General features: G+C 54.0%; 1 protein-coding gene across 1 annotated transcript in view; it reads left to right on the top strand.

Moving 5' to 3' along the window:
- The first annotated feature begins 3,452 nt into the window (after positions 1–3,452).
- LOC106816591 (E3 ubiquitin-protein ligase HUWE1-like) overlaps positions 3,453–15,053 on the top strand; it is a 25,392-nt gene continuing 13,791 nt past the window's right edge. The window contains 8 exon segments of the mRNA XM_014821211.1: positions 3,453–3,515; positions 5,088–5,343; positions 6,025–6,329; positions 6,440–6,748; positions 6,779–6,873; positions 7,461–7,632; positions 8,463–8,629; positions 11,815–12,016. Of these exon segments, the coding sequence (XP_014676697.1) occupies positions 3,453–3,515; positions 5,088–5,343; positions 6,025–6,329; positions 6,440–6,748; positions 6,779–6,873; positions 7,461–7,632; positions 8,463–8,629; positions 11,815–12,016 (1,569 nt within the window).

Raw genomic sequence — 15,053 nt, 5'->3', positions numbered from 1 at the left:
CAGAGAGAGAGAGAGGGAGAGAGAGAGAGAGAGACAGAGAGAGAGAGAGGGAGAGAGAGAGGGAGAGGGAGACCCTATCTGCTGCTCATGATGATGCTTACACGTTGCGCGCACGCACGCACCCCTCCACACGCACACACACGCGCGCACGCACGCAGACCGATGCTCGCGCACAGTGACGGCATATTGCGAGTAATCCGGCGTCACTCAGCAGCATTTAGTGTCAACGTTACATCGTTATCCCGTGCGTGTGACATGCACCGCCGTCGTGGGATTACAGCAGCGCTTGCAGCGTCTTACTCTTACACCAACAACACAGCTGATGCTGCTGCTGCTACCGCTGCTGCTGCTGCTGCTGCTGCTGCTGCTGCTGCTGCTTCTGCTGCTACTGCTACTGCTGCTGCTCTGCTGCTGCTACTGCTGCTGCTGCTATGCTGCTGCTGCTGCTTCTGCTGCTGCTACTGGTCTGCTACTGCTGCTGCTACTGCTGCTACTACTACTACTGCTGCTGCCTGCCTCCTTCTGACGCTGCTACACTGCTGCCTTGCCTGCTGCTGCTGCTGCTGCCTGCTGCTACTGCTTGCTGCTGCTGCTGCACCACACGCAAACGCACGCACACGCACACCCACCCACCAGGGGACCGATGTCAGCAGCCTCCCCCATCGTTCAGCATCATTAACACTAAATGAATGCTAAACTTATGACGACAATAACGCCACTAGTGAATTGCACATGCAGGTCCTCCATACACTCTATCAGGAGTGCTATATAGATAATATAGAGGATAATATAATAGGATAAATATAATATAATATAATGTAATGTAATGTAATGTAATGTAATGTAATGTAATGTAATGTAATGTAATGTAATGTAATGTAATGTAATGTAATGTAATGTAATATAAATGTAATATAATGCAATGCAATGTAATGTAATGTAATGTAATATAATATAATATAATGTAATGTAATGTAATGTAATGTAATGTAATATAATGCAATGTAATGCAATGTAATATAATATAATATAAATAATATAATATAATATAATATAATGTAATATAATAAGATAATATCGATCTCATCAGGGGATAATAATGACAACTTTGTCATTATTAACCCTTGATCTCACCTATATCATGACACTCCCGAATCTATCATATCGGATGAGTTACCCCGTCATGTTAATCCTCATTATATTTATCTCATATAATATATAACATAAATAATAGAATATAATAATATAATACAATATTAGATAATCCTTACCTGGCAACTTGACAAGCGTGACAACGCGTATCCGTGGTGACACCTCCATAATGTCACCTCTCCCCCCGCACGCCCCGTATATCGTGTACATGTGTGTCGCCCCCTTGTAAACTGAGTTCAGTCAGCTATAGTATGTATGTACGTCCGTGCGCACACACGTTCACTTTGGTTTGTGACATAACGTGTCGGGTGGTGACCGCATCGTGACGTTATTGGCATCGTTGACAATGCTCTGCAGTAGAACTGTCGCAAAGTGTCGCACTGGTGTCACACACATCAGCCGCTAGTATTATACACTCATTCATTCATTCATTCATTCATTTATTCTTTCATAAAGTATTGCTTTTAAGCTGTGAGTATTTATTCATTCACCAACACGCGCACAACGGGGCGTCCGCGGTTGAAAATAATGGCACCTGTCGTTGTGTGTCCTGTGTGCGGGTATAGGTAAGTAAGTGTGTGTAAATACCTTTACTTTATCTGTGCACGGTCAGTGTGCTAATGCTGGAAAACACCTTCACTTGTGTCTGTAACGTGATGCGGAACTCCGGAAAACACTATTACTTATGTTTGTAACGTATAGCAAAACTCCGGAAAACAGTATCACTTATGTCCGTAACGTAATGCGGAACTCCAGAATACGCCACCACTTGTGCCCGTAACGAATTATGACACCCCAGAAAACGCACAATTTTCACTTTAAGTCAGTAAACTATTGTCACATAAGGTTGCACAAAAACGTCGATAGGATCATAGATGAGAAAAACAAATCTAATTTCCAATAAAAATCGGTGGCGGCCATCTTGATGAATTCGCATCCGGGTCCCTCGGCTCGCACATACGTCACGGAACGTGCGTCTGCTCTGCTTTACAAGACGCCGACAGAACTTCACGAAGGTCACGTGGTCGACCTTTCTGCCAGACAGCGCAATACAATCCGTCATCAGGCGTGGCGCCACCAGCCGTGACCCCGGAGTGACCTCTGCGTGACCTCCCGATCACTGTTCGGTCCGTGAGAGGCACGTGCTCGCTTCCCGGGCATTATCCCAGCATCCCGGCTTGATTAGCAGGCATGGCTTCTTCGCTAACGAACGGCTCTGTGCGCGGCCTCACGCCCCGCATCCCGCTGCCACGAAGGATGCTGGCGGATGCGGAGAGATGCTGAGAGATGCTGGGGAGGATGCTGGGGAGGATGCCGGGGGATGCGGAGGGATGCTGCGAGATGCTGGGGAAGATGCTGGGGATGCTGAGATGCTGGGGAAGATGCTGTGGATGCTGGGGATGCTGGGAGATGCTGAGAGATGCTGGGGAGGATGCTGAGGGATGCTGATGGGGGATTCTAAGAGAGGATGCTAAGGTATGCCGAGGGATTGATGATCATAGCTGCTTATGGATGCGGAGAGATGCTAAGGGAGAATGCGGCGAGTTGCTTATGGATGCGGAGAGATGCTAAGGGAGGATGCGGCGAATTGCTTAGGGATGCAGAGAGATGCTGAGGCATGCTGACGGATGCGAAGAGATGCTGAGAGAGGGTGTTGGGAGAAGAGGAGAGACAGTGAAAGATTTTGAGAGACTATACTAAGCAATGTGGAGAGATGAGGAAAGATTCTTTGGGAAGATTTCTTTCGGAAGACACGCGGTCCTGCTTTTCCTCATTGTTCTCCTACGCCTCGCTGTTGCCGTGGAGACGGGCCGACGGTGGGACTTTCGCTGCCGTCACGTTCCGATACCGACGTCACCGACGCCGTCGATTTCCGTTGATGACGTCACCGATGCCGTCATGTTCCACTAATGACGTCACTGCCGACGCGTTACGGTCCTGCTGATGACGTCACCTTCGACGTCGTAGCACTATATTGGATGATGAAGAAGTTGGCTTCAGTCGCGTGGCATCATCTTGTCCGCTCATCCTTCCTCATCTCTTTCCTCAGCTTCCGCCCCAGGCTGCCGTCCGCCACCAGTGCTCGCTGCCGACTGAGCGACGAGATGACGTCACCGCGGCAGGCGCGCGAGGGGATTCTCGGTCACGATCCAGGCCGCATGCCGACGACGGCGACGACGACGATTATGATGATGATGATGATGACGATGATGACGATGATTATCTTGTAATAGCAGACGACACCCCCAGCCTCCCCAGTGCGACCCGCGCATAGACGCGCCCCCGCCGTCGCCGCGGCTATGAGAGTCTCGTCACAGGAGAACGACGCGAGGACCAGTCTAGGCGGAATCCCTCTGGACGCTGTGCGACGCTGATAAAGTTTACACACGAGAGGAGAAAGGACGAGAAGGAGGAGAGGAGGCTGCGGATGTGAGGAGATAACGAGGAGGAGGATGGAGGAGGGAAAGAGGAGGAGGAGGAAGCATGGAGTAGAGGAAGAGGAGGAGAGAAGAGTAGAATAAGGCCAGAGGAAAAGAAGGAGGGGTGGGGAAGAGAAGCAGCAAGAGACAGTTAGGAAGAGAAATGTGTAGGGTAGCGAGCAGAAAGAAGTAGATAGAAGCGAGCCGCCAGCCAGTCGGCGAGCAGCAGCCCTATGGCGAAAGAATGAGATGGAGAAGAGAAGACGGATCGATTGAATGGCCGCGGGTCGTTGCTGCCCGCTGGGGGCTAGCCTATCTTAAATAACAATGATCACGTTGTGTGTGATGTGAGTGTAGTGTGTGTGCTGTGTGCTGATGTGTGGTTGGTGGTGTGTGTGTGTGCTGTGTGGTGCTGTGGCGTGGCGCTGATGTGTGTGCGTGTGTGCTGTGTGTGTGTGTGTTGTGCGTGTGCTGTGTGTGTTGTTCGTAGTGTGTGTGTGTGTGCTGTGTGTGTGTGTGGTGTGTGTTGTTGTGACTGTGTGGTGCGTGTGTGTGTTGTGGGGTGTGTGTGTGTGCTGGTGTGGTGTGTGTGTTGTGGCTGTGGTGTGTGTGTGTTGTGCCCGGTGTGTGTGGTCCGGTGTGGTTGCCTGTGGTGTGATGTCTGTGTGTGTGTGGTCGTGTGTGGTGTGTGCGGGCTCTGTGACACTGTGTGATTGTGGCTGTGTTGTCGTGTGGACGGTTGTTGTCGTATGTGCGTTGCTGTTGCGTGCGCGCGTGTGTGTATAGTGTGGAATGTGTGTGTGTGTATGTGTGTGTGTGTGTGTGTGGGTGTGTGTGTGTGTGTGTGTGTGTCTGGGGGGTGGTGTGCTGTGTGTGTGTTGCGTCGGCGTGGGGCTGTTGTGTTCCGTGTGTTTCGTGTATTTATGTGGCTCATCCACCTGTGTGCCGGTGTGTTCCGTGCTGTTGTGCTGTGTGTGTGTGGTGTGTCCGTGTAGTGACGACTCCTTGCCCAGCGCTCGTATGTGGTCGTTGCTGTGTGTGTGGATTGTGTAAGGAAATATCGAACCTTTTTCCATTAGTATCTCACACCCATCAGTATCTCATTGCCACGCTACGTATATACATCGTAGCTAATTACGCGTTGCTCTGTACTGTACGCGGAATTCATTGTCATTGCCCTGCTACCTATTCTTCCTCACTCCTTCCTTCCTCCGGCTTCGCTCCCTCCTCCTCCCCTCCTCTCTCTCTCTCTCCTCCTCTTCCTCTCCTCCTCCTCTTCTCCTCCTCTTCCTCCTCCTCCTCCTCTTTCTCCTCCTCTTCCTCCTTCTCCTCCTCCACCTCCTCCTTCTCCTAGTGGTAACCCTCCTTCCTCCCTTCCGGAGCAGCGTCTGCCGTCACCATGGTAACCCTCCTCTTCGCATCTGCAGGTGCTGCAGCAGCAGCCTCTGCAGGCATCGCAGCATCCCTCGCGCGCACGCGCCATCACCATGGTAACCCTCCTCCTCGCATCCGCAGGTGCTGCAGCAGCAGCGTCTCGAGCAGCAGCGTCTGCAGGCGTCGCAGCATCCCGTGGCGGCGGACGCGCCCGTCGACGCGGCAACGTTCATCCAGACGCTGCCGACGTCGCTGCGCACGCAGGTGCTGGCGGACATGGACGACACCGTGCTGGCGGTGCTGCCCGCCGAGCTGGCGGCCGAGGCGCAGACGCTGCGGCGGGAGCTGGAGGCGAGGCATCGGCAGATACAGGAGCGCTTCTTCGGGCACGGCGCCGGTACGGCCCCGCTAGCGTGGGAGGGGAGGGGGTGGGAGGAGGCGTGGGAGGGAGGAGGGTGTGGTGTAGGGGAGGAGGGGTGGGAGGGAGGTGTGTGTGTGTGTGTGTGTGCGTGCGTGCGTGCGTGCGTGCGTGCGTGCTTGCGTGTTTGCGTGCGTGTGTGTGTGCGTGTGTGTGTATATGTGTGTGCGTGCGTGCGTGCGTGCGCGCGTACACCTGCTGGGATAAGGGGCGTGTGCGTGTCCGTGAGTCTTATGTAAGTAAACGGGATCCGATAAAGCGATGTTATGCTACATTAAACTTTATTGATATCATTTTATTTTATTTCTATATGATTACGGAATCATCTTTATGCCCCCCCCCCCCCTCCATCATCTCATTGCACCCACGTAATAATATATAATTATTTTATATTTAGTTTATTTATTATTGCTTTTTATATCATGATTATTTAGTCATTTATATATATATTATATTTTATTTATATTAAATTTTCATCATCACGAGATCATAATAGGTATTATTAGCTCGTGATTTTATTCATATATTTCATCGATATCATTTTATTTCATCTTCGTATTATTACGGAAGCGTCTACCCGCCCGACACCAAAAATCCCCCCCGCACGTGGCGCCATCGTGTGTCACCCCACGTCACTAACCGCGCGTCTCGTCCCGGCAGGTCGCCTCGGGATGCGGTACGCGATCCGCTCCATGCCTCAGCGCGGCAACCAGTGGCCGTGGGGCATGAGCGCGCGGCAGCCGCCGGCAGGGGGCGCCGGCGGCGGCGCGCTGCGGCTGAGGGGGCGCCAGCTGCTCGATAACGAAGCGCTCGCCTGCCTCCTCGTCCTGCTGTTCGTCGACGAGCCGAAGTTGAACACGGGGCGGCTGCATCGCGTGCTGCGCAACCTGTGCTACCACCCGCCGACGCGAGACTGGATCGTCCGCTCTCTCCTCTCCATCGTGCAGCGCACGGGCGACCCCCCGGCCTCCCCCACGCCCGCGACCGATCACCGCGGGCGCCGCGGCGCAGGGGGAGGAGGAAGAGGAGGAGGAGGAGGAGGAGGAAGAGGAGGAGGAGGGGCGTGTAAGGGCGCGGGGGCGGCGGCGTCGGCGGGGGAGGCCGCGCACACACGTCGTGGCTGTCGATCAGCCTCGACGCCGCGCTCGGTTGCCGTGCCAACGTCTTCCAGATCCAACGGCCGAGCGGAGGCGGAGGCAAGCGCTCGGAGAAGTGCGGCGGCGGCGGAGGAGGAGGAGGAGGAGGAGGAGGGGGCGGTGGTAGTGCCCCCACGGTGTCGATCCACCCGCAGGCGTCGCCGGTCGTGATTCGCCACGCCCTCGACACGCTCATCTATCTCACGAAAAGCTTTCCGAATCACTTTGTGCCGACGCGCGCGCGGGAGGCGGCGGCGCCGGCGCCCCCTGCCGGGCAGCGTCGCGCGGCCGCCGCCGGCTCCGACTTCTGGGACCTGCTGGTGAAGCTCGACAACATGAACGTGAACCGCAAGGGCAAGGCATCGCTGCATAGGTGAGGGCGCCATCCGGTGGCGGCCGAGAGAATTAATTCTGTTTTTTTTGTTTTTTATATTGCCGACGATTAGAATCGTTAATTACGTGATTTTTAATATGATGCCGGTCGCGTCGACATTGAATGTTGTTGTCTAATTAGGTTTATTTTGGAAGGTTATCTCGGAGCGTTAGGTTTATGTTTGGGTAACGTTATGTTATAATAGTTGTGTGTGAGATTGTGAGATAACCCATCACCCCTAATTCCCTCCCAACCCCACAAACCCGCCAACCCCTCAAACCCCCCTGACCCCAGCCCCAACCTGTGACCCTTGACCCTTGACCCCTGACCTAGCATTGATTGTCTCCATCCCGCTTACGGCGCCATCCGGTGGCAACAGCGCAAATTAGTTTCTTCGTTTGTTTGTTTGTTTTTTGGTTATTAGAATCGTTAATCACTTGATTTTGAATGGTTGAGAGATTCGATTTTTTACGTTTTTTGAATTAAAATTTTTAAATTTTAAATTTTAATTTTTTTTATTACGTCGTTGAAATTTGTCGTGTCATGTTGTCATGCGGACGTTGATTGGTATTTGTGATTGCGCGTAGGTTGTACAGCACGGGCGCGGCCGACGCTGACGCCGCCGTCACCGACATGCAGGCGTCGCCGCTCGGCCAGCTGATGCTGATGCTAGCGCACCCTGTGATTCGTCGCAGCGCTCTGCTCACGGATAAGCTGCTCCACCTGCTGGCGCTCGTCTCGTTAGGGATACCGGACGGGGCGAGTCGCGGCGGCGGCGGCGCGGCGACGGTCGCCGCGGCGACGACGACGACGACCGCGGCATCGTCTGTGATCTCTAGGTGAGTGCGTGTGTGTGTTTGTGTGTGTGTGTGTGTGTGTATGTGTGTGTGTGTTGTTGTGTGCGTGCGTGCGTGCGTGCGTGCGTGCGTGCGTGCGTGCGTGCGTGCGTGCGTGCGTGTGTGTGCGNGTGAATGCAATAAGAGCTAGGGGTTTTGAGCATTTAAAAAAAAATTATGCAAATTAGGTAGCCCGGCTTTGGCAATTAGTAGAGCGCATATTATAGTAAACACAAACAGTCTTGGTTGTCATACTGCGTCTGGCGTTCGTATCTTACAAGACTTTCATTGACAACTATCTTTAAATGCCAAAAATTGGTATTTCCCTTCCACTCTGCCCGATAAAACGTCCTTATATTAGAGTAAAGTTTAAAAACATGTTCGGAACACGCATAAGCTATTTATTTCGAACGCCATTGCCTACAAAAAGCGGTTCTGTAGTGCCATCTACCGTCACAAATTGTTCATTCATGTTGCGTTATAAATTATGTGCGATATACAGATGGCAACTCGTCTTCTCATAATGGTACGTCGATGGTTGCCTTCAATTAAAACTGAACTTCTTGCTTACTCATTTATTTGGTGTCATTTTTGCTGATGAGCTACAGGCGTCATTTGGACGACTTTCATTAACGAGTCTGAATAAGGCTTTAGCTGAACTGCCGAAAGTCGACGGTAACGAAGAGGACCGGGAAGCAACTCTCTCATCGCTCAATGTCGTGATTTCGATTTGCGTTTTCAGCACACTTTTAGAGGAGCTTACCAGCGATGGGTGTTGAAATGGTTCCAAGAAGCTGGATCCGCGGAAAGGAGGGGCGAGGAGGCAGCAGCAGCCGCGGGCCAGCAGCGACGGGAGGAGCGATCGAGGGCATGAGTGAGGGAGCCGCGCCACGCACAAGCAAGAGTCTCATCACAGATCGGTACGCGCGGCAGTTACGCTGCCGTTTACACTATCGATTCTTTGTCAGCAAATCGTTCCGATTTTTCACAGTGCATTTCCAAGCTAATCGGCTTGAAAGTTCAATCTTTTTGTTCGGAGTCGAGTCGACTTTAAGTTGGAGAAATAGGAACACGCAACTCGGCGCACTTGACTCCGCCAACAGCATCGGAATTTCAGCCAATATGGTGTTGAGAATGCAACTTGAAATCGGAACGATTTGCGAGCAAAAAATCGACAGTATTAGTATAAACGCAGCATTAGATCGTACACGTGTTCTAGATTATTGTAGTGGTGTTAACGGTTAAAACGCGATTCAACTGTATCGCGATACATCCCGTTCGCGTTCGGTTTTTTCTTTTTTTTTTTGTCGTTTTAGTTCTCGGTATCTGTCGTGGAAATACATTCAACCACTCGCAGTTTTGCGTATTTAGATTATAGTATTATGACTATTTTATCCTTGAACTGTATTACTTTTATTGTCTTTTTATGGCAAATGAATAACACAATAAATGTATATTATTATGATAGGTATTATGTCCATTATTATTAAATGGAGGGGAAAATTTCCCATCTTCTCAGCATTTACACTGAAAATAACGAACCGACATGAATTCGAAACCGAAGAGCAAAAACCGAACCGACCCGAAACAAAATGTATCGTTACACCCCTACTAGATATATACTAAGTGTGTAGAGTCTACTAGCCTCACCTACACACTATGACCAATGCGTTCTAACCTATATTGGACTCTTCCGTACCCCTATTCTTTTTGACGCTATTCTCCTGTACCCCTTCGCCCACTAGTAAGCAAAATGAAGACCAACACTGATGTTATTGCTCAGAATATTTTGACATCTGTTTATGTTATTAATGCAGGTCGCACAGTGAATTTTTTCAATCAAGGCCACGTGAAAAAAGATAGACGGGGCTCGGGGCGATTAAGCCGCCCGAAATGCCAAAAGAGCCCCGGGCAAATGCCAAAAAGACGCCGTCGGAATGCCCAAAAAGACCCCCGGAAATTTGCATAGAGTTAATGCAAACCAAATTTTAGAGTCGCATTTTTATTGCACGACGAGCTTGAAAAGTAGCACCCGAAAATAAATTATATTTTTTCCCCTGAATCCAAGCGCCACTGTGCCCTAAACGACAGGTTCAATGAGAAGACTTGCTGCTGCATGGCAAAACTAACTTTTTTTACCATGATTAAGTTGGCACGTCGATAGAGATACCTGAATCACCCGCTGTATTATTATATAGCACTACTTTTTTTAAATTGTCTAGAGGCTTCCAGCGTACCCCCTTGGGTGTTCGCTGGCTACCCCATGGGATAACTAGTACCCCGTGGGAACCAGGGCACTAGACTGTCGTGTTCTAGCTTCACTGCTCACAAATCTCGATTGACGTTCTCGCTTCTCATCTCGTCCTTGGTTTATTTATCTGATTGATTTTTTTATACATGTATTATGTTGATACCATGTACGCGTAGTGTGGATACCATGTACCGGTATCGTGATACCACCAATAATAATATGTTATATCATGGACTGATAGTAACACGCTGTAACGCAGATGGTGACACGATACCACAGACGGTAGTTAGGCACGCGCCAGCGCATTGTGTACTCATTTGTGTGTCGGTGCTGGTAATGTCTCACGTAACGTGCGTTCACGTCGTTAACGGATGCTGCTAACGTCACGTAACATCCCGTAACGTCGCGTAACGCTCCCGTAACGTGCCGTAACGTCGCGTAAACGTGTCCGTAACATGCCGTAGACGCTGCGTAACATTTCGTAACGTCGCGTAACATGTTCCCGTAAACATGCCGTAACTCCATGTAACATGCCGTAACGTCGCGTAACATGCCGTAACGTCGCGTAACATGCCGTAACGTCGCGTAAACATGCCGTAACGTCGCGTAACATGACAGTAACGTTACGTAAGTAACATGCAGTAACGCTCGGCGTAATGCATTCATAACGTCGACGTAACATGCCCGTAACGGTCCGTAACATGCCTAACGTCACGTAACTGCAGTAACGTCATGTAACATGCGAGTAACGTCGCGTTAATGCATTCCATAACGTCACAGTAACATTCGCCGTAACGTCACGTAACATTGCCGGTAACGTCACGTAACATTGAGAACGTCACAGTAACATGCAGTAAAAACGTCGCATAACATGCCGTAACGTCATTTGTAACATTGCCGTAACGTCGCGTAACATTTGCTGTAACGGCCGCGTAACGTGTCCATTGCGTAACATTGCGTAACATCCGTAATGTGGTGTAAATGCTGTAAACGTTGCGTAACATGGCCAGTAACGTTTACGTAACATGCAGTAACGTCACCATAACATGCTGCTAACGTTCGCGTAACATGCCCGTAACGTCGCCGTTAAGCATGCCGTAACGTCACGTAACATGCCATAACGTCACGTAACATGCCGTAACCTGTCAATAAACGTCACATAGCATGCCGTAACGTGAGTAACATTTGCGGTAACGTCCGCGATAACATGCCGTACGTCGGCGTAACATGCGGTAACGTCGCGTAAACATGCCATACGTACGTAAACGATGCCGTAAACGTCGCATAACATTCCGTTAACGTCACGCAACATGGCCGTAACGTCAAGTAACATCCGTAAACGTGCCGTAAACATGTCGTAATGTCGCTGTAACCTGCCGTACGTCGCGTAGCATGCTTGCTTAACGTCACGTAAACATCCCTGTAAACGTCGCGTAACGTGCCATAACATTGCCGTAATGTTCGTTAACATGCAGTAACGGTCGCATAACACCATAACGTGTCATAACGTCACTGCGTAACATGCGGCGTAACATCGCTTAACGCTGCCGTAACGTCGTGTAACATGCCGTTAACGCGCGTAACATGCCATGAACGTCGCATAACATGCGTACCTGTCATACGTCACGTTAAACATGCCGTAACCTGTCATAACGTCACGTAACATGCCGTAAAACCTGTCATAAAACGTGCACGTAAACATGCCGTAACCTGTCATAAACGCTCGCGTAACATGCCCGTAACGTTCGCTCTAACATGCCGTACGCCGCGTTAACGTGCCGTAAAGTCGTGTAACATGCCGTAACGTCGCGTAACGTGCCGTAACGCCGCGCATCATGGGCTTCGTTAACTCAGGTACTCTGGTCAGAACATCGTCATCCATGCGCCGAGCAAGGTGAAGGGCGGCCGCGAGCTGCAGCTTCCCGATTGAGCTCGCCTAACGAGCAAGACGTCCAGCCAGGCGTTCTTCCTCCGTGTTCTCAAGGTCATCATCCAGCCTGCGCGAGGCGGCGAGGGTCGCAGAGCAGGGAGGCTTACCGGCACCATGCCCCCGCGCGTGGAGCATATACATACCCGCACGCACGCACGCACGCACGCGCGCGCGTAGGTCGCCGAGCAGGGAGGTAGCGGCACCCTGCCCCGCGAGGTGGAGTATACATAGCCCGACACGCACGCCACGCACGCACGCACGGCACGCTAACGCGCGTCGGGGTGAGGGTCGCAGAGCAGGGAGGCTACCGGCACCACGCCCCCGCGCGTGAGTATACAATACCCGCACACAACGCACGCACGCCGCACGCACGCCGCGGAGGCGCGCGCCAGAGCAGGGAGGCCTAACGGCACATAGCCCCCGCTGCGGAGTATACATTACCGCACGCACGTACGCACGCACGCACGCACGCTACGCCACGCACGGTGAGGGTCGCAGAGCAGGGAGGCTACCGGGCACCACAGCCCTCCGCGCGTGAGATATACATACCCGCACGCACGCACCGCACGCACGCCACGCACGCGCGTGCGAGGCGTCGCCAGCAGGGCAGGCTACCGCACCACGCCCCCGCGCGTGCAGTATCATTACCCGCACGCACGCACCGCACGCACGCAACGCGCAGGCGAGGGTCGGCAGATGCAGGGGAGGCATTTACCGGCACCACGCCCCGCGCCGGTGTATACATACCCGCACGCACGCAGCACGCACGCACGCCACGCACGCACTGCGCGGTGAGGGCGCGCAGAGCAGGGGAGGCTACCAGCCACACGCCCCCGCACGTGAGTATACATACCGCACGCACGCACGCACGCACTGCGCGCACGCGACGCACGCACGGTGAGCGGTCACGAGCAGGGAGCGCTACCGGCACTCATGACCCCCGCCGCGTGAGCTATACATACCCGCACGCACGCACGCACTGCACGTCACGCACGCACGCACGCACGACGGGTGAGGGTCGCAGAGAGGGAGGCTACCGGCCACCACGCCCTGCAGCCGTGAGTATAGCATACCCGCACGACACGCACGCACGCACGCCGCACGCACGCACGCACGCACGCACGCACGCGCGGTGAGGGTCGCAGAGCAGGGAGGCTACCGGCACCACGCCCCCGCGCGTGAGTATACATACCCGCACGCACGCACGCACGCACGCACGCACGCACGCACGCACACGCGCGCGCACGCGCGGTTGAGGTCGCCAAGCAGTAGAGCGCTACCGGCACCAGCCCCCGCACCGTGAGTATACATCACCCGCCACGCACGCACGCACGCCGCACGCACGCACGCACGCGCGGCGAGGGTTCGCAGAGCAGGAGGGCTACCGGGCACCATGCCCGCGCTCGTGAGTATACATAACCGCCCACGCACGGCACGCACGCACGCACGCACCGCACGCACGCGCGGCGAGGGGCGCAGAGCCAGGGAGGCTACCTGGCACCATCGCACCCGCGCGTGGAGATATACATACCCCGGCACGCCAACGCACGCTACCGCACGCCACCACGGCACGCCACGCACGCCGCGTGATGGGTCGCAGAGCAGGCGAGGCTCACCGCACCATGCCCCCCGCCGCTGTGAGTATACATACCGCCACGCCACGCCACGCACGCACGCACGCAACGCACGCCACGCGCGGCGAGGGTCGCAGAGCAGGGAGGCTACCAAGCGCACCATTGCCCCGCGCGTGAGTATACAATACCCGCCGCACGCACGCACGACGCACGCACGCACGCTGACTATTATGTCGCGGTGAGCCGTCGCAGAGCAGGGGAAGCTAACCGGCACCATGCCCCCGCGCGTGAGTATACATACCGCGACGCACGCCCACGCACGACACGCACGCACGCACGCACGCGCGGCGAGCGGTGCGCAGAGCAGGGGGCTACCGGAACCACGCCCTGCGCGTGAGTAATACCATACCCGCACGCACAGCACGCACGCACGCACGGTGAGCGCGTCGCCTGAGCAGGGAGGCTACCGGCGCCACATAATGCCCCGCGCAGTGAGTATACATACCGCACGCACGCACGCACGCAACGCCGTGGTGCAGGGTCGCCAGAGCAGAAGGAGGCTACCGCGGCACCACGCCCCCGCACGTGAGTATTACATAACCCGCCACGGCACGCACGCCGAACGCACGCCACGCATGCGCAAGAGCAAGTAGGGTCGCAGAGCAGGGAGGCTACCGGCACCACGCCCCCGCGCGTGAGTATACATACCCGCAGTGCGTGCGTGCGTGCGTGCGCACCGCGCGTGCAGGGTCGCAGAGCAGGGAGGCTACCGGCACCATGCCCCCGCGCGTGAGTATACATACCCGCACGCACGCACGCACGCGCGGTGAGGGTCGCAGAGCAGGGAGGCTACCGGCACCACGCCCCCGCGCGTGAGTCTCTCTCTCTATCTGCGGAATCACTCGCAAGCGATTGTCTAGAAGTTCTAAAATTGTTCTCTGTGCATTCTCGGATGACTTATGAATCCTATACGCGACCCACACATCTTGCCACACACTTGACAGCTGTTTCCAGCGGGTAGGGGTGGAATTTTTCCCTCTTCCTGGGACCTTGCACGCTCTTTGCGTAAGATCCGTTTCCTCTCGACTTCTTGGCGCTTGACCGTCTCAAAATAGACAACACCGTCGTATACAACGCCCCTCCAGGTGGGTCTCATACCTGCGCAGAAGTAACTTTGTAACTCCGAGACATGTACGTAGCAAATCGACAGGTTTACGTGCGATATACTCCACTCGCACCACACACCACCTCACCAAACCACAGCACACCACCTCACCAAACCACAGCACACCACCTCACCAAACCACAGCACACCACCTCACCAAACCACAGCACACCACCTCACCAAACCACAGCACACCACCTCACCAAACCACAGCACACCACCCCCAACCACGACCCACCCAACCCACCACCTACAACTCAACTCGTTCACCCCACTACACCCCCACATCCACCTCCCACCCCATCACCCCACCCAACCCCACCCAACCCCACTACCACCTACATCTCGTTGACCCCCCACACCCACCCAACCCCACCCCTCCCCCACCACTACCTACAACTCGTTCACCCCACCACACCCCCAC

The sequence above is a fragment of the Priapulus caudatus genome, unplaced genomic scaffold (genome assembly GCF_000485595.1).
Source record: "Priapulus caudatus unplaced genomic scaffold, Priapulus_caudatus-5.0.1 Scaffold1426, whole genome shotgun sequence".
Classification (NCBI taxonomy): domain Eukaryota; kingdom Metazoa; phylum Priapulida; class Priapulimorpha; order Priapulimorphida; family Priapulidae; genus Priapulus; species Priapulus caudatus.
Note: the sequence above shows the minus strand (reverse complement) of the source record. Positions and strands in the feature narration are given on the sequence as shown.